At 41.8% G+C, this 27,537-nt stretch overlaps 1 protein-coding gene across 1 annotated transcript; it reads right to left on the bottom strand.

The window, feature by feature from the left end:
• Positions 1 to 1,683: 1,683 nt before the first annotated feature.
• On the bottom strand, positions 1,684 to 27,061 carry LOC309548581 (fatty acid-binding protein, heart-like). Its single transcript, XM_082248555.1, has 4 exons — positions 26,904 to 27,061; positions 17,917 to 18,089; positions 4,456 to 4,557; positions 1,684 to 1,960 (listed from the first exon to the last, which is right to left on the bottom strand). The coding sequence occupies exons 1-4, from the start codon at positions 26,974 to 26,976 to the stop codon at positions 1,904 to 1,906; spliced, it is 405 nt and encodes a 134-aa protein (XP_082104681.1). The 5' UTR covers positions 26,977 to 27,061; the 3' UTR covers positions 1,684 to 1,903.
• Between the last annotated feature and the right edge of the window lie 476 nt (positions 27,062 to 27,537).

Here is a 27,537-nt window from a genome sequence, read left to right as displayed (position 1 = left end):
CTTAGGAATTCATTGTCCAACTTCTGTTTACTGTCTTCAAAACACATTCATTGTAGGAATAGTACAATAGTTTTGACAAATAACTTCTTGGCAGAAGGGTCTACAGGCCTCTTTACAATATGGCCACCAAGGAAACCATAGGAACATTTTAGTGCTAGTTACCTCTGAAAAACGTATAGGAATGGTTTAATTGCCCAGTAGAAAATATGAAGGCACTTAGTTTTTAAAGTATTTTAGGAAAACCTTAATAGCTGGACTTTAATGTGTGCATACAGAGGTGACAAAGAATTGTATACATTTAAAGGAGTTGTAAAGTCAGAAGGTTTATCTTAATGCATTCTATGCTTTAAGATAAAACGTCTTCTATGTGACACAGCTTTCCCAGCACCCCCTAATACTTACCTGAGCCCCATCTGTCCACAAGTACCTCAGCCATCCAGGACTCCCTCCTGATTGGCTGAGGCAGCACCATTGGCTCCTGGGCCTTTTGAAGCCAGTTAGCCAATCAGGAGAGAAGGGAGGGGCCAAATTGCAGCTTCATGTCTAAATGGACACACGGAGCTGCAGCCTAGCTCAGTTGCCCCCATAGCAAGCTGCTTGCTGTGGAGGCACCCAACAGGAGGGAGGGGCTAGGAGCAAAGAGGGAACTGAGAAGAGGAGGATCCAAAACCAACTGCACAGGGCAGGCAAGGATGTCTTTTTTGAACACCACATACACACGAGCCTTTACAATCAATCACTTTCATATTTATTTTGGAGCAATTAGAAGGGTGAACATTAGCACCCAACAAATATATGCACATAGAATATTTTAACACTTATGTTGGTGTGTATAGTACAGTACACATCCTACTACATTTTCTTCTTACTTGTAGATTCTTAAAATACAAAGTTATCTGCTTTTCATTTATCACCAAATACTGTTTAGACAAGTCCAAGTAATACTCAGAAATTCTCTAGTATTAAATTGTTCTAATTTTCATGGACTAGTGTACCAACCACAAACTCCCAAATAATGTCGCTGAACTGAATGTTGTTTAGTTCTGGGAATATTTGGCGTTAAGGGGCTTATTGACAAGGCACTGAAAGCCACCGTGCTCTGCAGAATGCAGTAACCCAACCAGTAAGATTAGTGTATGGGTAATTACAAAATGGATATAGATTATGATCTAGCCAATTGAGGTTTGACTTATTGTATAAATCCTATATATGCAAAATGTAGGAAACAGCCAATTGAAACATGGGCCTTTTGTCTTAATGTAAAAACTCTATAATGAAACGTGGGCCTTTTATCAAAGCAGCTTCAACCCCCCACCCTTTTGACATTGGTGGCATGGTGCATTAGAAAGTCTTACTTGCTGACTTAATGTGCATGCCAAATGTAAAATGTACATATAATGAACCACACCTAAAGAGTGCAGCTGTAAAATGGGATACTACACTTCTGAAGCTGAGCAATGGAAAGGAATTTTAGAAATTGCTAAACAGGGTGCACAAATTTCCTGCTTCCACCATGTATTAATGCCAGGTAATAAAAGCACCTAAAATTCAAAAGTCAGAATGACATATTAAAGAAACCATACTGTAATGCTACAGGATCATCCCTGTATAAGAAGCATCAATTCTTCCATTTGTGATGGGTTCAATGGTGTATATGTAGGGGGTGTTCCCCCCCCAAAAAAGTAGTCCACTACAATACAAAAACGGCAAAACAGACGTCTTTGGCACCGAGGCACAAATAAAATTAGAGCAAGTATTTAGTTAGTGCTTCATCAGACTTTGCCAAGGATTCATAATACTGCAGTTGTGGCCCAATTGGCAATAGAAGAAACAAGTAGTGAAAGAACTACATGGTTAGAAGGAAATATTGTAGACGTTGAATTTAGGACGATGTAGCTTGTTCTCAGGCTTTTTCTTTTTCATAGTGACGAGTGCTGACGACATCTCCCAGGGTTAGAGTCTATTTAAAAAAAAAAAAAAAGAATGTTCAGTGCTTGGTTTGCAGAATGAGACACACACACACACCATTTTCAAAAGTATTGGGACACCTGGCTTTACACATACATGAACTTTTATGGCATCCCAGACTTAGTCCGTAGGGTTCAATATTGAGTTGGCCCACCCTTTGTAGCTACAACAGCTTCAACTCTTCTGGGAAGGCTGTCCACAAGATTTAGGTGTGTGTATGGGAACGTTTAACCATTCTGCGAGAAGCGCATTTGTGAGGTCAGGCACTGATATTGGACAAGGCCTGGCTTGCAGTCTGCACTATAATTTATCCCAAAGGTGTTCCAACAGGTTGGAGGTCAGGACTGTGGAGGACAGTCAAGTTTTTCAACCCCAAATGTGCTCCATGTCTTTATGGACCTTGATGTGTGCACAGTCATGTTGGAACAGGAAGGGGCCCTCGCCTAAGTTGGGAGCATGAAATCGTCCAAAATGCCTTGGTATGCTGACGCCTTAAGAGTTCCCTTCACTGGAACTAAGGGGCCAACTCCAACACCTGAAAACCACCCCACACCATAATGCCCCTCCACAAAAGGATTTGGACTAATGCACAAAGCAAGGTCCATAAAAACATGGATGAGTTTGGGGGGTGGAGGAACTTGACTGGTCTCCACAGAGTCCTGACCTTAACCTGATAAAACACCTTTGGGACGAATAAGAGTGGAGACTGTCAGCCAGGCCTACTCATCCACATCAGTACCTGACCTCACAAATATGCTTCTGGAAGAATGGTCCCACATTCCCATAGACATTCCTAAACCTTGTAGACAGCCTTCCCAGAATAGTTGAAGCTGTTACAGCTGCAAAGGGTGGGCCAACTCAATATTGACACAGAGCCTGCCGAGGCATTTCACTTATAGTATATGTGAATACATGGCCACTGATCAGGCAGTACAGCAAATGCAAAAGTGTGATTTGGTCCTCAATTCCTTTATACAGCACCACTGATTGATAACACAGAAGCATAAAAGTAAAAGGCAAACTTTAATTTTGCAAAGAGTAAGGGAGGGTTACATCCCCCGTCATCTGTGTCCCATTGGAGAGATTCCCCTTCACTTCCTGTCCCATAGTGAAAAACAAAGTGAAAATCCCTCCAAAGTGGTTGTCACCATTGGAGGATTCCCCTCTGCTCTGGGGACAACTCTAAGGTTCCATGTACACGGGACGCTGGAAATGGCCGTTTAGGAGCAGTTGGGCGTTTTTTTCAGAAGCCCCTGAACGCAGCTCCATGTTATCTTATCTGTCCATGTAAACAGGGTCATTTACAGTCATTTGCAGGCAGTTGCGTTCAGGGACTTTTTTTAGAACGCAATTATTTGCGTTCGAACGTGTGTTTCCCGGCGTTTCAAACGCAGCTAAACGTGACCAAACGTGACTGAACGTGATGAACCTACGTTCAGCCACGTTATAAGTTTTTTTCCTTCCATTCAAAATCAATGGTTCCCTATGGGAGCCTATTGATTTGAATGGAAGTCGCACCGCAAGTCGGATCCGACTTGCGGCGCGACCTGCACTGTGAGAAACTTGAGGGGGAACTCCACGCCAAAAAAACTGCGTGGGTTCCCCCCCTCCAGGTTCCAAACCAGGCCCTTCGGGTCCAGTATGGAATTTGAGGGTAGCCCCACACCGAAAAAACGGCGTGGGGTTCCCCCCAAAATCCATACCAAACCCTTATCCGAGCATGCAGCCCGGCAGGCCAGGAAAGGGTAGGGGACGAGCGAGCGTCCCCACCCCCCCTGGACCACACCCCGGATCCGACTTGCGGTGCGACTTCCATTCAAATCAATAGACTCCCATAGGGAACCATTGATTTTGGATGAAGGCAGAAAAACGCTGCTAAAAGCAACGTGGCCAAACGTGCAATAACGCAAATGGAAAAAGCTACTGAAAGCACGTTTAACAGCTGCTTTTTCCCGGCGTCAGAAATAGCTTTGCAGGATGTTTTTTCTAACGTCCCGTGTACATGGAGCCTAAATTTGAATCTTACCCATTGATCTTAAAAGTAAACAGGACAGGACAAAGTGAATATCCCTAACAGGGGCATAGACCGCAATAAAAAAAAAAAAAAAAGGTTTGAGACAGTTATACATTAATCTTTAGCAGAGCAAAGCAATTCTTTAAATTTTATTTTGCATTAACATCCAAATCTACATTTCACGCATCTCAATAGAGGGCGCTGAACGCACCCCATAACAAAAGTACGCAGTACTGCGCTATGTCTGTATAAAGGTTAACCTTGTAAGTGGTTTGAACAAGATAGCTCAGCAAACATAGCCGACTAATTGTTTGAAGTGAATGGAAAGTCAAAGCAATCTTAACTTAAAGTCAGGCGTAGAGGTCAAACCTGTAGAATGTATGGTCCACTAAGTGTTGTGCAATGCATGTATGCAGGAGAAACGAAACAATGGACTTCTGTAAACGTATACAGTACACATAGAATATACTTACCAGGAGAAGTTTGTCATCATTTACTTCTCGTACCAGTGTGGTCTCTTTCCCATCCCATTTCTGAACATGTTTCAATTTACCATCTTCTACAGTTACCAAAGACTAAAAGGAAAAATAAAAAATGAAAAATGAATTTAGAGGACAGTGGTTCTGGGGAAATTCATTGTTTAGTGTTAGAGGTATACAATAGAATTTTTACAATTTTAAAAACCGCACCAACAAATTGCATGACTGGTCTGTTTGAATGCGATTTACACTTAGTTTGATGGTTGCTAGGACGAAAGCCGCTGGCATCCTAGCGACCAAAGAGGCAAATCACACTGACTTGACAGTGAGCAAAGCCTGATGGACTGCTAATGGCTATGGAATCTGCTCGCTGCCATCTGCTATCACAAGCAAGGCAGACCTGATGGGGAACTAGTCTGAATTCTCCAATAGCAGCTTTGAAATTAGTTATTGGACTAAACCGTAGCTAGAGATCTGCCCACTGCCATGTGCGGTCAAACCAGTAAAGTGAACCTAATAGGGGAACGAGTCCCGGCTCCCCATCAGGCTCCGTTTCAACTCTTCAGCCATGAGCTTGTGACAGGCACATAGGCCAGGAAGGGTGGGAGTGAGCACACTGAGGAAGGGGTGTACAGTCAGGACACGCCTTTCTCAGTGTAGACATGGACATTTTCAGTCCTGCTCCCTGGTGGAATTCTAAAGGGCGTCAAACATTTTCTGAGAAATTCAAATGGGTGTGTTAAAGAGGGTTAGTCAAACAACTTTTTTTCATGATTGATGTAGGTTTTTAGATTACCGCAATCTACTATTGAGGCCAATATCCAAACACACAACTGTTTTACCTGCCAAAGAATCTGTAGTGCTCTACAGCCAGGCCAGCAACTGTTTTGCACTTCAGTTGGTACTGATAAATCAGAACACTGATGAAACCATCACTGTGCTCTCCCAACCAGTAAGCATGCCAAGACTGTTCACTTTCAGTACGGACTGGCTCCCCTTCTCTCCCAGTGTGACTTCTGCTGTGTAAGCCATTATGGGAGGCAGATCTTAATGCATCCTATGGAATTTTAATGACTACTTTGCTTGATTAGATGGCTTTAGTATTTCCCTGATGTTAAACACTAACTGTTCTGTGAAATTTACAATTTATCACCTGTACAGCTCCAACATTCTGCAACTACAGACGTAACTGATATTGCAGCATACTTAGGAGTTCTGGATACTGTAGTTATACATAGTACTACCCGATACAGTGGGCCAATCTGCAAGAACTGATAAACTGCATTCATATAAAAACAGGGAAAAAAAAAAAAAAAAAAAAAGGTAAGCAGCCACTTAACCCAACTATGATAGCAGCTGTAAATGATCAATACAAATAAGAAGCAACGCTAAATCCTAATGGTGCAATCATGAATAATCATATGGTAAATGTGGCATAAAAACTAAACATGCAGTGAGTAAATGAGCAATAGATGGAGGAAAAAAAAAATAAAAAAAAAAACCAAACAATCACATGAAAGTGATAATGAAATAGGTGCAAAATTCAGCGTTTAAACAAACACAAAAATGCGTCGTGAATGGCTGTTACTGAAGACCTCACACTTGCTTAGCCATGACGCACGGCATTCCTTTCTCAAGAGCTGACAGTCTTCTGTTTTTTTACTTGTTTGTGCTAGTTTATAACGCATCAAAGGTACTTCTATATTTAAATTAAAAGACCTAAAGCAGGCTTCACTATGCCTGTTCATTTTTATATCTCCAATCCATTTGGAGCTGCTGCCGAGCAGCCACCACCTATCTCAAATGCCAGGTTATTTTGTGCTTTTATGATTATAATTTATGGTCCATGCTATCCGGTAAGAAGCGTATGCTAATGATCATAAAAGCACAAAATAATCTGGCATCGGAGATGGGCGATGGCTGCTCAGCAGCAGCTCCAAATGGACCGGGAATCAAAAAAAATAAAAAATGAACATGCATAGTGAAGCCTGCTAGCATTTAAGTCCATTTAAAATATAGTACCTTCGATGAGTTGTAAACCAGAACAAACGAGTAAAAAAATCAGCAGACTGTCAGCTCTTAAGGAATGCCATGCGTGAAAGCTAAGCAAGCGTGATGTCTTCAGGATCAGACAATCATGACGCACGTTTTGCACCCATTTCATATGATTGACTTTTTCCAATGCCATTTTGCTCATAATTTACTCACTGAATGTTTAGTGGTTTTCATGCCACATTTACCATAGGATTATTCATGATTGCACCATTAGGATTTAGCACCGCTTTTGATTTGTATTAAACTGCATTCAATCATTTTGCATTCAACTTGAGATTATGGATGTGATGGTTTATTTGGCTATGGAGGCATCTGCAGACAGATTTCCCTTTACCTCCTATGGAAGCTCAGTTGAGGGCTGTGGCAAGCCAAGGAACTGGTCAACGACACCAATGTTTTATAAGATATTGTGCGTGTCAGTACATGACAGGGAATAAGCTGCCATTCATGTTCAAACGAATGAGTTGCCCCAATGCAACCACCATGTGTTAATGCCCCACACCGATGTAAATGGGCTCTAAATTATTTCACATCTGAAGATCACATTTAGCCCCGGTTCATACTTCCAGGACTTGCCACGCGACTTGAGAATTCAAAGTCGCATGACAAGTCACGCCCCAATAACGGCAATGGAACCGTTCTCAATGGTGAAACTCCATTCGCGCCGACTTAGAAAAAGCTTCCTGTGACTTCAACACAACTTGCATTGATTTCGGTTAAAGAAGTCTTACGCAGGCCACGATAAGGTCACGCAGGGATGTCCTATTTAAGGCCTCGGCAGTGTGAACTGGGACCAAGTCTTCTGCCCCATTGTTGGCAGGGATTATGGTATAGCAGAAGTTGGCAGGTGTTTGAGGCCATCATAAAACATCTGCTTTTTATTTTTTCCCATACAAGGAAAGTTTTCTGGGGGTTAGGGGTGGTGGGGGGGCACTTCTGATCACAACCACAAGCCAAACTTTTGGCTTGCAATCTGTTCTCATTGAATGCAATGGGCAACTTTGGCAGACTAATGTTAGCATTTGGATAGGCAGTACAACTGTAGCTCAGCCACCTGTTTACTACCCAGTGTGAAAGAACCCCTAAAGTGAGCGTAACTTTAAAAAAAAATCTCAATTTAACCCAGTTTTGTAATAAAATCATTTGTTTATGCTACCTAAGTCTCCCAATATATTGGCCATCTGCAGTTCCTGCAGAGCAAAATTCATATTGGGGGGGAGGCAGACTAACTGGAGCAGTTCTTGACAGGGTTTTATTGCTTTGAATGCAGTAGCGAAAAGAGAAGTCTGAACTTGGCTAGAATTTACATAACAGCTCATACTTTAAATTCACAGCTGAAATACAGCTACATTGAGGCTTGTGCCAATTAGTAAATGCAGCTTGCCTTCATGTGCATTCTGCTTGCATTAGATCCTAGTTTCAAGTGGAAAAACCCACTGCTTTAATTCTACATATACACACACAAATGTGTTGCGCTCTTTAAGAACACAAAATTATCAAATTCCCTTCTGTGCCACCAAGTTCAGTGCTCCAACCAACACACCAAGCTTCTTACCAGGAGGTCTCAGTGCTCTGTACAAAATGTTTAAATCCTGGATGATGGCTGACTTTCTCCCTCATTCTGAATAGAAGTGTACAGCACAATTCCACATCACAGAGAGCAGGCACGATGTCACCACAATGCCCCATTCTATGCATTTCATCCTACTGGACATCTTCAAGGGGCATAGCAATAGATGCTCCTTGGAAGACGTCCTGCAGGACGAAGCGTGTAGGGAGGAGCATAGTGGTGACGTCATCACGCCCAGTTGGAGGAGTGGTGTAGTTTGCAATCTGCTTATAGTTTTTTGGCCTACTTTTGGCCCCAGATCACTGCCCTGCAAAGAGAAGAGAGCCCTATAGTAGCCCATGATCACAATTTATTACCCTGCAAACTTGTACTCAGGAGACCAATGTGTGCATGGATAGACCACTGCAGAGAAAATCAACTTCAAAGTGCCAGAGCTTAACGCAGCAAGGGAACAAATTACATTGAAGGCCTCATGCACACTGGGCATTTAGCTCCACTGCACAGTGCTCTGGAATTTAGCTGCGGGCACAGGGCCCAGGTGTCCGATTCAGCCGCTGCTATTAGCCTCTCCTGCTACTGCATCTGGAAGATGCACCCAGTGGTAGAAAAGTTTAGGGCAGTATGTGCCCAAGGATAAATTCCCAGAACACAGACTTCTTGCATTTTGGTTTCTTCTCTGGACACTGTTCTAGCATCACTTTTTGGTATTATAACTTATGCGCTGATATATGGTTATCCTATCCTTTTTCACCGTTTATCTTTCACCTTTTTTGGACCTCTTGGTGACTTATGGTCCCAACTTCCACACATACATTTTCTCGCTCACCTCGGTCTTGGGCTTAACGACTCCAATTGTATATTTATGGTTTTATTTCCAATATATTCCTTTGGTACCCTTTTATCAGATTGCTACCCATTATCCAGCCCAAGACCCACCTTTGGCCATTCACATCACTCTACTGGACCTGCGGTGTGGCTTTGTGCGGAGACAGTGCTCCCTCAGTTCCCAATGGGGACGTTTCTCTGGGAGATCCTCCGTCTCATTGACAACCACCACTCCACTGTAAGCCATTTAAACTTTAGTCGTTTCCAAATAATTTTCTTTGGATGCATGACTGGCTCCATCTTACATTCCTATATTATATATTTTTTAGAAATTAGAAATGTGCCTGCTCCTGAGGAAGTGAAAATGAATTCACGAAACGCGTTGAGCCATGAAGGCCATTCCAATTTTCCACCATACTCAACATGCATCCTAATATCAACATTTATTGTTACGCCATAATTTTTGGTTTATCCTGTCATTTTTAAACATTTGTTATGGTTTTAGTATGTTAATTATTTACGTGTACCTTATGCATGTCCCCTCTTACTTGTCTTGTATTCATTGTACTCAATATTATCTGCCATGTACAGTTTAAAAAACACATAATGACCAATCCTATGCTTCTATATGCTTACCAGCAGATGTATATGTGATATTGTTATTATGTTTATACTGGTTACACCTCATGTAAAGTCCCACATTTTTCTTGAACACTATGGGTTCTCATTTTTTTCATTTACATAGGGATGGAGACTCAATGGCACGAGTTTCATTTAAAGTCCCAAATTCCCCTTTCTTTCCCTTTTATCCACTTCCCCTTTCCTCCCCTCTTTTCCTTATGTCCTCCTTATTACATTCTCTGGACACATACTGCATTAAACTTTTTACCACTAGGTGCCCCTTCTAGCCATAGCAGCCTCATGTCCTCAAGTGCCCTTTATAGTGATGCCTGAGGAAAACCCACCAAAGTACATAGTTGAAATGCGCACAAATGTGAAACTATGGTGCCTTCCAAGCGATTTACAATTCTGTCAAAAATATAAATGGGAAAAGATCAAAGCCAGGTATATTGCACCATATTAATGTCCCCACGATGTGAATGCTAGGACAAGCATTGTCTAATATTTTAGAGGTGCCCAATTAACATTTCTTTTACATAAAATAAAGCTTAAGTATACATATTTGGCATTCTTTCCCCATATTTAGCTTTCCTTCCAAATTTATTCGGCTTCCAGATACACTGCTGCCCAAGCCAACAAGTACATTTTTTCCAACCATCTCGTAACAGCCACATGCAAAATACTTTCCATTCCAGAACCTCAGTAAAATCAGTCTTCTTTCCAGGACTGCTGATGTCACATGACAGATATACCTCTTGGCAAAGTGTACTGTTTGTCTTTAAAGCACTAGAACACGGGATACACAGCTAAGACAATGCCAACATTGGACTTGACACAGCTTATAAAAAAAAAATATATATATATTATGTATATACATACATATATACATATACACACACATATATATATATATATATATATACATATACACACACATACATACACACACACACACACACACACACACACGTTTCATAACCAATATGAATAACTTAATTAAGGGGCTAACCCAAGACTTGGTGCTCCATTTAGATCCGTAGCAGTGGCTTTATTACATGTGCAAGACTATTGGTTTTATGGGCTGCCTGATGCAAAATAATAGACGTAAAAACCGTACCTGCCGCATCACAGTACAATGCACTCCATTATATAATATAAAGTGGGCTGTTATAAATGTGTTGTAAATGAAGTGCAAGATCAAACATTGACAATGTGTTACCATATATGGCTTAAGGTGCAATAAAGTGCATATGTAAATAAAGGTTAATAAAGTCCATATGAAGTGATCAGCTCAAATGGTGACAACTTGATTGATTGCAAAGTGCTGCATGCATCACCAATGTGCTGAAAAGTTGACTTGGCTGCTTACCAGACTCCAAAAAGGTCAATGCGCATGTAAACTAGTGCGGGATGGATCCATGGACTAAAAGCCTAGCAAAGTCTCCAGGGTCCCAAATAGATGTATATATTAGAGAAGGAAGGACTAATGGTGCATTCTCTTGTAAAATCGTATTAATTAAGTTAAAAAAAAACACAAACTGAGATGTAGCATGGTGCAATGTGGTTTGTGCGTGCCATTGTCACAGCTTTCTTCATCTGACACGTTTCCCCTGATTAGGCGTCAACTGGGATCGAGTACTCCAGTTTGTAAGCTTATCACTTCATATGGACTTTATTAACCTTTATTTACTTATATATGGTAACAGTCAATGTTAGGTGTTAGGTTTGATCTTGCACTTAATTGCACTTCATTTACAACACTATTTATTGCATAACTTTCTGCCAGTATTTAGGGAACTTCAGGCGCAGCAGTTCAGATTAATCACAGGCCAGCCCTTTTTTCACTATACATAATGCACTCCCATTACCATGCGCTGTACAGGTACATGGGTTGCCATTCAGAAGAAATGGGGCAGCTAGTGGCATAGCGTGGGGGGAAAAGGAGCCAGTCATCTCGCTCTGGGTGCAAAATTATTCCCCTGCTGTCTCGAGTGTCTGTGCTGCAGCCTGCCTCCCCAGACCATTACACCTCTGGTGAGGCATTCTTCAGCAGGACCCTGTTCCAGCTCCCCACACCCCAGGGCTCCTTTAGTACAATAAAAAAGTGCCTCTATGGTTTAAAATCCAGTAATACACTGTCTCACCCTGTCCTGCATATGCTCAATTGCTCTAATTTTTGGCACTGATGAAAAATCTGAGCCAATAGGGGCTGATCTGACAGCCTAAAGATTTATTGCTGCTAAGGGTCTCTGGGCTACAACAAAATGGCAGCCTCCAGCAAGGAAAAACAGAAAACAATGTTGGAGGCAATTTACAGCACACATTCATTTTGGTGGCATAACATGTGGAATGTACATTTCTTGCTAAAGAACATTTTTAGGATTTTTGTTCCATTTTTCATCTGATGATCCAGCAGGTTGTTTTTTTTTTTAAAGAACTAGCTCTCCAGCAGAATGCATCAGTTACAGGGAGGAGACAAATCATTCACCGACAGGGCTGCTCACAATTGACAGGTTGCTGTAACTGCCTATGACATATCAGCTAGAATTTGGCTTCAATTTGTTAGTTTATTTAAAATTTGCTAGTACATCCAAACACCCCCCCCCCCCCCCCCCCCAAGACTGTCAATGCTGCAGATCACCAGAAAAAAACCAAAAATGTGAACACATCCAATTAGTAAGCTGCATTACATTTTTAGGTTAGACTCAGTTCACATATTGGCATCCCGGATCGCAGGCTGAATTGCCGCAATTCTGCACATGCTCCCGAATTACAACAAATTGCAAGACGCCTGTGCAATTCCAGTCACTTTCAGCGTATGGAGCACAATTGTGCCAGGATTGTTCAGAAAAAAAAAAAAAAAAAAACAGAAAACAGAATTGCGGGATGTCTGTAGCCCAAAAAGGGTACAAGAATTTAGGGAGGGGGGGCGTCCCACGATTCTGTTTGCTCAAGGTTACTGCAATTTGGAGGAAGACAACTGTGGCAAAGTCGCGTCCTGTTTGGGATGCCATTGGAAGTGAAGGGAATTGCACGGGCATGCTGCCATTTGCCACAATTCAGGATGCCAATATGTGAATGGAGCCTTAGGGTTTAGCGTCATTTTTATTCTTCCGTTTCACTTGTTACAATGACAGTCTATAGCAACTCTAATGTTGATTGACAACCTGAACGCTGTCATCATTCAAAGCATAACAATGCAGAGTACAAGTCATGTTTGAGCGTCAGGTTTCAGTAAACTTAGTAACGGAAATATTTTACAGTGAGGAAACCAGTGGTTAGTTACAAGTACTCAATGAAGCCTTCTTTAAAGTGAACCTGTCAGGACTGCCATTATGCTGCAGCACAAGTCCTCCATCCAGCACTGGAGACTGCCAGTCTCCTAAAAACCATTGTAGCTCCAGTTTAGGGCAAACCCCAGCAGCATTATGCATGGTGGCATTCCCGTCTCGAAACAGGCACTGCATCTGGAATTATGCAGTTGGAGCCTCCAGTGCTGCATGCGTGCCTTGCTGTACAACTTCAGCCAAAAACATTTTTTGGTTTTACATTACTCATCTCTGTGGGTGATGAGCTGTCTACCCACACAGCTGGTGTAGCAACCTGGAGAATTTGAAAACCATGCTTTTATCCACTTTTTCTGCAGGGCTTCTTGGACAGATCAGAGCGATTCTGATTGGGGAGCGCCGAGAAAGAATCACTCTGATCTGTCCCGGATGCCAATGGTACACAAATATATCCTTTAAGGTTTAAGCTGTCCATAACAGTGATTGGAATTTGTCCAGTCCGCAGGGGCTGGCTGAATGCCGATCAGTGTGTGGCAGTCCCTGCGCGACAACCTGATCCCATGATCAGCTGCAGCCACTAATCGGTGTATATATTGACAGTGCTGGATCTGTCAGAATACAATGTCCCAGCATGGGGGGAATTCCTCAATCCACTTCAAATGTGTGGATGGAGGACGCTTCCTTTACTTTTCGTTCAGGTCGCTGGCTAAATAAATATACACAACAAATGTTTTCCCTTTCATTTCAAATTTTAAACTGAATGGGTTGTTTTAACAAGGTGGTCATTTACAATATTTTTAACCGCATTTTCTTAAAGGGGAACTATTGTTTTTAATGTATATTATGTAAAAATGTAGCTCCTCTTTACAAAAGGGAATACATTTAGGCTCTGTTCACACTATGGCATTCTGGATCGCAGGCAGAATCACAGGACGCCCGTTACTTCTAAAGGCACCCTAATCGCTGCACGATTGTCACCTGATGAATCGCAGTAAAATCAAGCAAACAGAATTGCAGGACGCCTGTCACCGAACAAGAACTTTGTGCGATTTTACTGCGATTTGTCGGGCGACAATCAGGTCAAAATTGTGCCACGATTGGGGTGCCATAGGAAGTAACAGGGAACACAAGCGTGTCTGGCGATTTGGAATCACAGGCAGAATCCCAGCAATTCGGAACACCATAGCGTGAATGGAGCCTTCCTATATTTTCTGAACAGATCACAACACTGAACATCTACAGAACTCTAGCCCCACTATAGAACTATCCATAAGGGACATTACAAACTGATGTTGGACTAGGTACAACTATTCCAGATTGAGATTGTCCTTGGTTTGCCATCACAGATGACCATATCTTTGGCAGATCAGGCTTCCCCTGCATACATTTTGAACTGTAATATGGCAACCTAAAGCTGCTCCAATTACAGGACCAGAAAATGGTTTTGAGCATGTTACACACCGAGTAGTCTTTTTGGGGATCATAGCATGAAGCCAGCTACAGACAGATTTGGCAGCCAGCCAAAAGATAATCTCCCACCTCCAACACACCTTCATCCTGTATGCAATGGAGATCCAATGTTCTTCCCTTATCGAGAAAAGCAAAAAAAAAATAAAAAAAAATACCCCTTACACGTTGTAATATATAACCCCAGTAAAATGTAATAGTTACTGCCCATATTCACAAGGCTGACATTCACTTTTTAAGCTATGGGCCATTTTAATAATCAGTTCAGTTATTCATTCATACAGCGCTTTACAGAGAACACAGCCATTCTGTCCCTGCTTCTGAAAGGGCTTACAGTCTACACCCAGCAAGAGCCAAACACACAAACTGGGGCCAAACAGCAGGTCACTTTTCTAAAAAGCCTAATGGCATCAGTGGTAACATCTAGGTACCTCAATGTCATAGCAACACGCCATTTCCCAACAACCAAATATCCAATACAGGTAGCTAAGGAGCTCTGGATAGTGAAGGGGCAGTGCAAAGCTCTAATGGCAGAAAGTGGAGTGACAATAGGATAAAACTCATCACTGTGCGGCTTTCAGTCACAGCATGGGGAAGATCTAGGATGACCTGGGCTCAGAGTAAGTGGGTTGAATGATACCGAACAGGACACTGCTTAAAAAACAGTGTGTGTGGGGGGGGGGGTTAAATATGCATATTCTATCAAAAGCTGCTTTTGTTGATTTTTAAGTGTTTACCTCAAGACTTCATATTCTTGATATACAAGTACATGGTACAGCAGGCACATAAGTATCTGGTGTTCTGTCAAAAAAACCAACTACACAAAAATCTCCAACCACGTCACATCCGGCGACTCTCCAGCATCAGTAATTGGAGATTGAGGAGCTGGCTGTTTTGAAAGAACACTGGCAGCGTAAACACTACAAAATCTCCACTCAGTAGTTAGTCTGCACACTTGTAACCAACATGGCCGCAGCAACTTTTCCTCCTTAGCAGGTGTTCTGTCAGAACTGCCAACTTGTGTACTGTAGTGTTTACACTGCCGGTGTTCTGTCAAAACAGCCAATTCATCAATATCCAATTACTGATGCTGGAGAGTCACCGGACGTGATTGGAGATTTTTGCGTAGTTGATTTTGACAGAACACGATTTTTGCGTAGTTGGTTATTTTGACTGAACACCAGAAACTTTATGTGCCTGCTGTACCATGTACTTGTATATCAAGATAATCAAGTCTTGGAAAACACACACAGCTTTTGATGGAATATGCATATTCACCCCCCCCCACACACTTTTTTGGAGGTCTCCTGTTCAGCATCAATCATTCAACCTACTTACTCTGAGCCCAGGTCATCCTAGATCTGCCCCATGCTGTGACTGAAAGCAGCACAGTGATGAGCTTCATCTACTTCTGCCATCAGAACTTTGCACTGCCCTTCCACTATCCAGAAAGCTCCTTAGCTACCTGTATTGGATACTTGGTTGTTGGGAAATGGCGTGTTTCTATGAAATCAAGGTACCTAGATGTTACCCATGTTGCCAGTAGGCTTGAGAAAAATAAGAGTGACCTGTTGGTTGGCCACAATTTATGGATGTTTGGCTCTTGCTGGGTGTAGACTGCAAGCCCTTTCAGGAGCAGGAACAGAATGGCTGTGTGTTCTCTGTAAAGCACTGTATGAATGAATAACTGCACTGATTATTAAAATGGCCCCTGGCTTAACAAGTGAAGGGCAGTAACTATTACATTTACTGGGGTTGTATTACAACATAAGGGTTTTTTTTTTTAATGGAAAGCAAACACTGACCACACCAAGCAGGATAGCATACTGTGCTCAGTTAGTCTTGGGGACTCAGTCTGCTCCTTCAATAAGACTGTCATGACACCTCCGCTGCACAGCCATTCACTGGGAAGCTCAGCGTACTGCTTCTCCTCCCCCAGCTCTTTTGTAGCCGAGAACAGAGGGAATGCAAAATAAAAAGGAAAAGGGCATTTCAAATTTTCTTTTTTTTTTATATCTACGCAAATGATTTGCCCCCCCCCCCCCCCCCCATTTTAAACTGAACAGGTTGTTTTATAATTGATAGTTTACAATCAAGGGATTGTAAAATTTTGTTTTTTTAGTTAAACAGACATGTTATACTTTTTTCTCCTCTGCAGTTGGTTTTGCACAAAGCAGCCCAGATCCTCCTCTTCAGGTCCCTCTTTGGCACTCCTGGCCCCTCCCTCCTGTTAAGTGCTCTCATAGAAAGTAGCTTGCTATGAGGCAAACAAGCCGAATCACTGCTCCCTGTGTCCAGACATGGTGCCGTGGCCCGGGCCCCTTTCTCTCCTTCTTGGCTGGCTGACCGCAGCAAAGCCAATGGTGCCACGCTGCTGTCTCAGCCAATGAGGGGAGTTCCGGGCTACCAAAACTTTTGCAACATTGCTGATCTAGATGGGGCTAAGGTAAGTATTAGGGGGCTGCTGCACACCGTTTTTCTTAATGCATTAGGACAAACCTGCCTTTGCAATCACCAAGTTTTATTTGGCTATCCATATTTTTGGCTGGAGTTGTGTTTTCGCAAAAGATAAACATGGAGGCAGCCATAAGCAGTAAAAAGTTAACCGTTCTAGCTTATTAACAATAAAGCAGACCTTCACCCATCCTAGCAAGATTTGCTCTTCAGAATGTTTTGTCTTACAATAAAAACTTTCTAATTCGTTAAAGAATATGTAAACCAAATTCCATATGTGCCTGCTGTACCATGTATCCTAAAGTATCCTATTTTTGTATTGTTTTTGTGTGATATCCCTTGTGTTCCTGCGAGTTCTTCTGCTGTCCTATTAGAAATTGGCCAAACTAGGCATGAGAGCACAGCGCAGTCAGTTTTCTGCCTGTGCTGTGAGTTAATCCAATGATCAGGTTTGTGCTGGCAAAGCTCCCCCCCCCCCCCCACACAGCCATTTACCAGGAAGACCAGTGAGCTGCAATTTCTCCTTCCCCAGCTCCTTATGCAGCTGAGAACAGAGGGTATGTGATCACTTTTTAAAAAAAAAAAAAAAAAAAAAGTTACGAATTCAAAGTATAAAGGTTTTGCATTTCTATTTTAAACTGATTGGGTTGTACAGAGTAAGAATTTACATGACATTCTTGAATGATGTAGCATGCCCCCAAACATGTATTCTTACATGTGCAAGGCCTTGCAAACTACCTTCTGGGATGCGACAGTCAGACATCCCAGGAGGCAGTTTACAAGACCTCGTGCATATGCATACAACTCAGCACTCTGCAAGGGAATAGGCTGAACCTGCACATAGGAATCCAGCACATGCTGATATGCTGTGGGGTCTCTACCAGGTCTATGGGAGCATGTCTTCAATCGCCTTTAAAGATAGCAAGTGCAGGAGTATTTGAGTCTTTTCTTAGCATACAACATCATGCCACTATGAAGCATATGTACCTACCTTTCTTTCTGCCGCATATATGCGTTGTGGTTGGCAAGAGGTTAAATTGTTAACTGCATACACAGATATGGGACATACAAACTCAGTGCAGATTGGGTATTTGATGGGAAATTTTCCCCCATCACCAATGCAGTACAAGGCAAACATTCTAATCACTTGGGCATCAGAGAAGTTAAAAAAATTACCTTTGTTTTTCTGTCATCTGCTGTAGTTTCATCAAACTCCTCATTGAGTTTAAACTTGACTTCAGTGTTCTTGAAGGTGCTCTGTGTCTGTACCACAACGACATCCCCTTCTAAACTGATTATAGTTGTGGGTTTGGTGACGCTTGCAATCTGGCGGGTGGCAAAACCCACACCTGAGGAAAAATGCATTTATTAAACAAACCTTCCATGAACGGAATGACATTCTGCTGCAAATAGTATTTACATCTACTGCTTGTAAGCTCCATATGTAGGTGCACCTTCTAGACAAAAATATAGCAAGCACCCCACTCCACCTGTCCTCTGCCACAACAACCTGTGTATAGCTCACCAATGGGTTTAAGCTTGGCCGTGTTCATATACTAGTCGGAAACCAGGTGAGTGAGCCTGCCAACAAGCTAACACTACTAGGCCAATTATCTGTGGCCTGGGCATTCCTAACCCTGCAGCCACATGTACACAAGAGACTGCAGGGCATGCCCCAGCCACAAAGGATTGACCCAATACAGTGATGGCTTCCTGATGGGCTCCCCATCTACGTTCAGACTAGAATTTAAATACACGCAAGCGCATCTACTCCCATCCATGTTACAATACATTTGTACAGTCACCTTTGGCTCTACCAACTATATAGTGCAAGGGCCCCATGGATTGCATACAAACGGATCGGATAGTTTAGGCAACCTATAACAGCATGCCTAAGATAATACATGTACAAACATTCCTTTGATTTTAGAGTATAGGCCTGGGTTAGTAACTCTAGTAGAGTGTATTGCTAATATTCTTCATGGCCATTCCCCATTCTGCAAGCACAAAACTGCATCAGAGCAAATTGAACACTGAAAACTACATTATCTGAGGTATGCAAAGACATGTTAGTTGGTAAGAGGAATGTGCAGACCTGATAGACAATCCAATGACCAACTGAAGGAACACTAGCAGAAGAACATGTTGCTACTTATTGCTAGGCAGTGGCACGTTTCGGTTCGGGAGGAGCCGAGTTTGTGATTAATGCCTCTCAAACAAATAAAATATATATTTGAGCAGCACATGCTGCCAATCGGCTGCAGCACTGATCAGTGTATTCTGGCAGCAAAGCAGTCCCGCTGACAGAACACGATGGCAAAGTGGGGAGGATTCCTTCATCAACCTCAAATATAACCCAAGGAGCAAAAGTTGGAGCAAACAGCCCACAAGTGAACCAAATAGCTGTATGTAGCACCCTCCTAAGATGCTAGGTTCAAAACATTTTATGCTCCATCTGCGTAGCAGGGGAGCCTGAGCTATTCGGTTGCCTGTAACCAGGTGTGATTCACTGGGTCTGAGGGAATGTCCCCACTGCATCCAATAGGGGAGCATGTTGGACAGTAGAGGAAACCTGGCCAGTGACACATTGGCTCTTGTGGGAGTCCCAGTGGGAGGGCACTCTTGCAGTGCACCCTGGGATTGCTCATAAAAGCCAAGGGGACATGTGACAGGGCATTTTTGACGGGAAGCAGAGTCCAAGGAGGAGGCTGATGGCTGCCTCTCCTGCTGTATGAGGGAAGTGGTCATAGGCAGTCAGCCTAGAGAACCAGGTGTGGAACTGAGTTGCAGAGGATCCAGTAAAGCCGCTGGCTGAGTCTTCCGGGAAAAACAGTGTCCGTGAGTACCAGGGGACTTGACAAAGGGTCTGCCCAGGAAGGGGGACCACTCCAGTGAAGTCAGAGGATCAAGGGGTCAGTTCACACAGTGTCAGAGTAAAGGGGTGCTGTGTAAAACCCTGAAGAATAGGGACAAAGGGGGTGCCAGGTAGGACCCTGAAGAGTGATCCACAGTACAGTTCATTTAATTATTCTTCACTATAATGGCAAGGTGAAGCAGAGGCCTTGCCACATCCATTGTTAACCAGAAGTCCCAGCAATTGTGCTTAGTTATTCAGTTGGAGTATCCCACTCATCCCTTCTCCCATCCCAGTTCTCAAATAAAACAAAAACCTCTGGACTGTTTTCTGATTGAGCCAAGCACTTTGAATATGCTATATTGTCAAGTCGTTGCTATGGGTAACCCAGGGGAATCCGTAACCAGCAGCTCCCATGGGAGTAGTGCTACATGTAGGTGGCCATTCTTAAAACTTTGATGCATGACATATCCCCGAAACACAAAGTTCTGCATTTAGGTAATATGCCATATGCAAGTAAAATACCAATGTGAAAAAGCTTAGTCATTTACACAATTACAGTTATACACTTCTATGGCCTGGGTGTACACCCCGCCTATGGCTCCCAGGGCAGAGTAAAATGCTGCCATTTTACGTTGGTGCATTTTTTTCATCCACTCAATTTGCATGAGGTCTTCGCATTGTCAGACGGCATGAGGAAGTGCCATTACTAGCAGGATCTGCAGGCAAGAAATTTTGTAAAAGATTCACGATTCTAAGGGATGAGCCTGTGTTTCTCTAAATAGAGTTTGGACCGGATCCTTGAACCAATGAGCTGCATGAGATTCCCTCCTCCACATCGGATGTACACAAAGGAGCAGTGATGCTTGTGACAGTTGCCCTAATGTGGCCATAATAACTCATTGCTGGAGATATTTTTCCTCATTGCATAGTTTTTTTTATTTATCCACTACTATGGGTACTGCTGTAGTATTTTGTTAGAAGTAATCTGCTAAAATAAAAAAACATACTACTGCCTTTACTTATTAGATGTGTAAATATTTGTTTCCTTTCAAAAAAAGGATTAACCACACCTGTGGAATGCTCAACCTTCAGGCCTCAAAACCTTGACAAGAAGGTCAGAAGCTCAGTTAAAATAACGTTGTGGTCATTTAGATAGGACATGTGATTACTTTGGCAAGAACCCTACGTTCTTGGCATAGATAGGTCAAATGAAGGTACAAAAGTATTGCATGCAATTTACTTCCATAATATTGTGGCACATATTAGAAAACCAGCAATGCAATTACAGATTTTGTCAGGAAGGCACATGCACTGAAAATACTGGTAGCCAAAAGTTGACATGTACTACATGGAAGCTGTAATGGAAATATTATTCTTGTTTATACAACTATAAAAAGTGCCAAGGAGTTTTAGGTTAAGGCAGCTGTGCTGTGGCAAAGAATCAAGCGACTCATTTGCTATGCTGCCTTTAACACATTTACTATATGAAGCCTAGACAGCTTGCTCTGCAGAACACTCGCCCTTCCCCCATACCCATAGATAGCTACTGATCTGAACACATTAACAATATCACAATTGTCCCATGGAGCTGAACACAGGCAAACCCAAGGCTGCACTTAACCCCTTCTCTCCATAGGACGAAAAAAAAATTATTATATCAGCTACCAACATTCAGAATGAATGTCCAATATGTATAGTTTCCGTTCCCCTAAATTCCATACTTGTCAACCTATTGGTCCCAGTCCCTAGGGCACCATCAACCTGCCCATACTTTTTTCATTTACATCTTCCAGGTGGCCTTGCCCCCAAATATGAGGCAACTACCCATCCTTGGTAATGCCCTTTACTGTTACTGAGCATGTGCAGTAACTCAGTGAGCTTGGGTTCAGTCCAAGCCGCCTAACCCTGATGTTAACAAACAAGCAAAAAATTGGGGGAGCAAACCCTGAACATGTATATCTAAAGCCGGTGCAGCTATGAACCAAGCGACATGTATATTAAAAAAAGAATAGCGCACACATGCAAAAGAAATGACTATCAAATATGGAGACAATCCATAAATAAAAATGGGGATTTAGTCCCACCATATGGCCACATCGAGCACGATATGGCCATATGGTGGGACTAAATCCCCATTTTTATTTATGGATTGTCTCCATATTTGATATTCATTTCTTTTGCATGTGTGCGCTATCCTTTTTTAATAACCCTGATGTTGCCTGCCATTGCTGGGCCAGTGAGCTGTGGGCAGGAGAATCCCCCACCATGCAGCTGCACATACACAAAGGGGCATGGAAGTTTACATCATTCACTATACGGCCACATGGTCCTACAAATTCAACAACATTGACCTCATAGGACCATAAAACCCATATTAGGTCAATAATAAGATCATACCTGCTTTGTAATGCATCAGCTTTGGGATAGGGAATCTGCCTACAGCTCTTTGGGCCAGCAATGTCAGCTATCTTCCGGATTCAGACAAAAATCTCAATAAGGGTTATGATAAATTCCTGAGACAATCATCAGGACAGATGACCAAAATGCGAGACTGTCCCAGAACATCTGGGACAGCTGGCATCTATAAAATTCTTCAGGGGAATGGCATTAAATTAAAGCTCTGGTTTGGCTGATTTTGAAGATTTAAAAGCAATGCACATATTGCAGTAGACAAAGTCTAAAAGAATAAAGTTCAGTTTTAATCCTTTGCTTCATATCAGCATCTCCTACAGTCCCTTCTGGTCTACATACACGCAAGCAATGGCTGCAAAGTATTTTAGGGCAAGTTTTCTGATGGTGACAACTGAACTATTTCTGTGCAATGCATGTATGTAGTAATCTCCACCATGGGTGTCACCCTATAACGGAAGTGTTTGAACAAGGATCTTTCTGGCAGGACCACCAAGATTTTATTTAAAGTTAATTTTAATATATTAGTAAGGACTTTAAATCTAAAAATCTTTAAATATATAAAAAGATCAACTAACTACAAAAAGATTAGGAAATCACTTAATATGAGATACTGCAAATCAAATATTTTCAAAAACCCAGCATATTTCTCATAATTTTCATTGAATAATCTACTATTTTACAATAATTTGTCCTTTTGCACAGATGGAAAAACCAAACCAAATCTGGATTTTTGTAGGCGTATATAGTTCTATAAAATACACTGGCCATCCTTTGTTTTCAATCACTCAGCCAACTAAAGTTTAACATGCAAGTGGGCCCTAGACAAGGATTCCATTAATTTGGTCCCCATCCCCCTGCAACACACTCAAATAGCCTGTACAACAGACATGCATTGTTCAAGCATATACAGCTAGAAGCAATTGAGGGAGGATCACTTCTACATTTTTAATCTTATAAAGCTGAGAGCAGATTCTATTAGGAATAGGTTTAAAATTTGTCTTTAGGTCAGCAATTTTTAAAGGCCAGGCTTAAGTCAATTATTTTTATAGAGCCTAGCCTGCTAAAAAAGACTAGCCGAGGTCTCACCATAACCTTTGATGGACAGCGGGTCATCTGCCTATCTTTGTAGTGCCAAGACAGAATGAAGAGATTTATTAAATGCAAATAAACTCTGCGAACGCAGTTGTACCCGCTTTCCCCAGAGCTTACTAAATGTTTAAGCTGAGGATTTACATCAGTCATGTGCAAGAATACATGCATTTTCTTGGTTTTCCTTTAATTTGATTGGGTAGCCTTACAAAGTGAAGCTTTACCACATTGCATTTACTAGGGAAAACAAGTGTAACTACAGCCTATTTGCCTTTAGAAATTCAACCCCATTGTGATGTCCTCCCTGACATCAGCTCAGCCAAAGGATTTTAAGATGCCCAATAACGCAACATAAGTGACATTTATAGCCGTTTTAGGCGAGCTTGCTCCCATCAGTTACTGGAGATAATCCCAGGTAAAAGTTTTTAAAAATCTGATCAGTTGATCAGTTTAGGGCCTTCCAACCAACCTATACTTTTCTTCCCCATGTTTACCTTCTGCTTAGTAACTCAGCAGTTCTAAACCAGTAGAACTTCCAGAAGGATGGACTCGCCCTCTCCAAGGTGTAGGCCTAGAAGCTGGTCACTCAGTCCCAAGCACTGCATCATGGGAGGTCACATGCCCCCCCATACAAGGAAATTCTGGGTATTTTTCAGCAATTGAAAAAGCACAGGTGAGTATGTGGGTTGAGGATGAGCTTGGAAGAAACAAGGAAAAGTAAAATCTTAATAATGCACTCAGACATGTTTATTGGTCAGGGATCTCAAGTCTATGAAAGGCCCACAACAGCACTGGGTGACTGTTTGGGGAAACAACTGAATGAACAGATTAGAAGACCCTCCCACAATTAACGTTTCTCTCAAGACTTAAACATCTGTCCTAGTAACTGCCAGCACCACCCATCTAATCCCTCTTCCAATCTATTACATGACTAGGAACGTTGAGCCAGACAAAAATTTGGTTTCAGGACCCACTGCCTAATGCTGGCACCTGAGGGGATTCAGACACTGGATCTATTGGTGACCTTAAAAGTAGTATGGTCAATACTTATTTGGCCATAAGCCTCTTGAGGATCACAAAAGTACACTTTTTGCACTCCTGCGACCCACAATTAGCTGACCGCTGTCGGTTGATGTCAGAGCCACTCCAGTATCTGGATGTAGCACAACAATGTTGGAATCCACCCAGGTGCCTGACTAGCAGCTGGCCCAGCAACTCCCATCCCATCCCCAGACCAGCACTCCAGTAAGCACTGGAGAGGCAGAGCAGAATGGGATGACTAGGGCTCCATTCACACTTGGACGACTATCGAGTGAAACTGGGATACGACTTGGGCTTTGACCAGTGATAATGGACAACTGTTGCACACAAGTTGCATTGTCTAACATTCAGGTATGACTTTCATGCAACTTCTGAAGGTTAACATTGAAGTCTATGGCCCTCAAGTTGCATGAAAGTTGGACCAAATTATTGCATGAACTACATACATATGAATATTTTTTCTGCAAAGGCTTCATGACCTACTTTACTCACCTTACGAGCACTCCCTAACCACTCCGATTTTCACAGCCAGCAATAAACACTGGCTTTGGCAACCCTGGTAAGCAGTACTGTCACTCCATCCCAGTCATGTGCCAGTGCTCAGGCCTAGCAATTGGATGCTATGCCAGGTATTGACTTGAACAAGGAACAAGAGTGCAGATAATTTAGAGGGCGAGGCCTGGGGCCCTTTTCAGAGACATGCCATTTGTCATGCATTGGCAAGTTGACAGTGTCTCTTTATCATGTTTTTTTTTTAACAAAAGTGATTTGTTGAAAATGGGAACATCACTGAACAGGACCTTTTTAGCTCCAATTACATGCACTGTGGAATTTATAATCTGCAAGACGTCTATAATTCATTTTCTCATAGCAGATGCTTTTGAAAATAACAGTTGCATTGTAGGACCAGATGTTCCCTTGTGCATGGGTACATGTGAAATGCAAGCATGGAAAATATGACCCAGCATGCATGCAGAAATGAACATAACTTCAGAATTTACTTTTAGGCAAAGAATCAAACAAAAAGAATGCTTACTGAAAAACCACAATGTTTTTCACTTAAAACTGCTACCATATTAGAAAAGCAAGCAATCATCTCTGGCACATTGTGTAGGAGTATTTATTAAGATGCACACACAGGTCATTTTTTTTGCAACAGAAGACGTTTTTTCTGCTAAAATTGATAAAGCAGATGTATTGGTCAGAGGGGAGAATGTGTGTGGGGGTGCAGGCCATTCTTGGTGTATTTGGTAACATCATCCAACACTATGAACTACTGGTGACTTCTTCATAGGAAGCACATTGTTCATTGTGAATCCATATTGATGCTAGGAATGACATGTTGCTTGTGTCTTTAAATATGCCTGAAAATTTCTAAGGGTCGGAGGGTTTTCTGGGGTTTGGAAGGTGCACACATTTAAAAAAAAATGCAGCAGTTGCTGGTTGCGGGGAAGGGACAAATATCCATTACTAAGTCATAAGAGGTTAACAAAAATACCAAGCAGAATTTAAACCGTTGAAGGTGTGCCCTGTAATGTGTATACAACACAGACTGCTGTGTAGGTTTTCAATTGAAGGTCAAATAAAGCATGAAGTCACAGCAATCCATAATAGAAGCTTGCTGAAGCATGGAAATCTAGACTGCCCATCAGGGTTCACTTGTTACACTGTATGGATCGATTTTGTAGTTGCTGACCGACGCGTCATCGCAATTTACATTGGATTTCTGTTCACTTAACAAATTCATCCAGGTTTGTACAGGAGAAGGTTAAGAGAATGCTACTTGTCCTGTGCATAGTTGGATATCTGGAGTGTGCTTATACATTCCAAATAGGTAGAACACAACACTGAGTGCATTACTAGGGAGCTTAGTGTGTCAGCCAACCAAAGATATGGACGAGTGTATTAAAAAATTTAATTTAATTTTTTTTGTATTTAAATTAGGATTATTAGTCCGGAACCATATGGGTCCCCACTTTCAATAAAATTATAACATAATATATTTTAAATACATTTAGCAAAATGTATTATGAAATTATAGGATCTCTGATCATTTTAAATGAATTTAGCCAATCTGATTGCTATAATTTTTAATAAATGTAGAATAAAATTATATAGCCAATATCCATTAACTTTTTAAAAATAATATTTTAGCCTGAGCAGATGCATGAATATCCATCCCTGCATTACATGCTTTGCAGCCTGTCATAATGCAAGGTGATGGATGATAATCATCTGATTAAAGGAAACGATTATGCTACTTGGTAATCTTTTACATCAGTACATCTTTTAATTCCTTTTTTCTTCAGAATGCGTAGTCACTCGCCAGCCTTCCTAGTCCACAGTTATTGGCGGTCCCAGTTTTAACATCTCATCCTGTCGCTTGTATCCAATTTCAGCCTAGTCTGCACACATGGCCTCTAGGTCTGCAAATTCACAGCACCAGCAAACCTCCATCCACCCTGCATTGCCACTGCTCTCCCCATTCATTCCTTGTATAATGTCATCCTCCCCTTTTTCAGTAATCCATGCACATCACTTACCCAAAAAACAGAAATATAGCACATCCCAATGATTTGATATGAGATCATTACTCATGGCTTGAAGTTTTCACCATTTTTTTTATTTTTTCCTGTAATAGAGCAGATGTTTTTCTGCTGATCACCTTTTCCATAAAATGATCTGTCATTCTGTTTAAAAATACATCTTTCTAGCATGCAGCATTTGTGCAGTCAGAAATATTTCACATCTGGGTTATACTCACCAAGCGCTTTCATATATTCATCAAAATTCTTGCTTTCCACCAGCCTCCAGGTCCCCAGGAATTTTTCAACCATGATGAAAGAGAATGAATGCTACTGCAGAGATTAGCACAGCTCTGCTCCCAGTCTCAGTATATATAGCCTCACTCTCTGATCACATGGTGCTGGACTGTCTGTCTGCATAGTGTGATCAACCACAGCCCCTCCCTGCCTCCCTGCACCAGGCCAACGATTGCTTCGCTCACTCTCTTGCTGCTTTGAAAGCTACTGTGTACCTTTCTTTGTGTAAAAAAAACAAAAGATTGAAATTTATTTATTTAAGTGTTTTTTTTCCCCAGCCTGTTGTAAATGAGACCCAATCCATACTTCCCAATTTCATGAGACAGGAAACAGGGACTCATTATAGCACGAAGCATAAAGGCAATCAAAGGCCTCCGGTAATAAGGATCATAATGATTAATGTGCAGAAATTGAAGGGTTTTATTTTTTGCTTTACTCACTTTTTTTTTTTAAAGACAGCAAATAAAAATTTTTTTTAATTAATTTATTTTATTTTAGCGCAGTAAAACATGTATGTTAGTTAACCACTTGCCTACTGGGCACTTTTACCCAGGGCCGGTGCTAGACTATTTTATG

The sequence above is a fragment of the Pelophylax lessonae genome, assembly GCF_965119305.1.
Source record: "Pelophylax lessonae genome assembly, chromosome: 2".
Lineage (NCBI taxonomy): Eukaryota > Metazoa > Chordata > Amphibia > Anura > Ranidae > Pelophylax > Pelophylax lessonae.
Note: the sequence above shows the minus strand (reverse complement) of the source record. Positions and strands in the feature narration are given on the sequence as shown.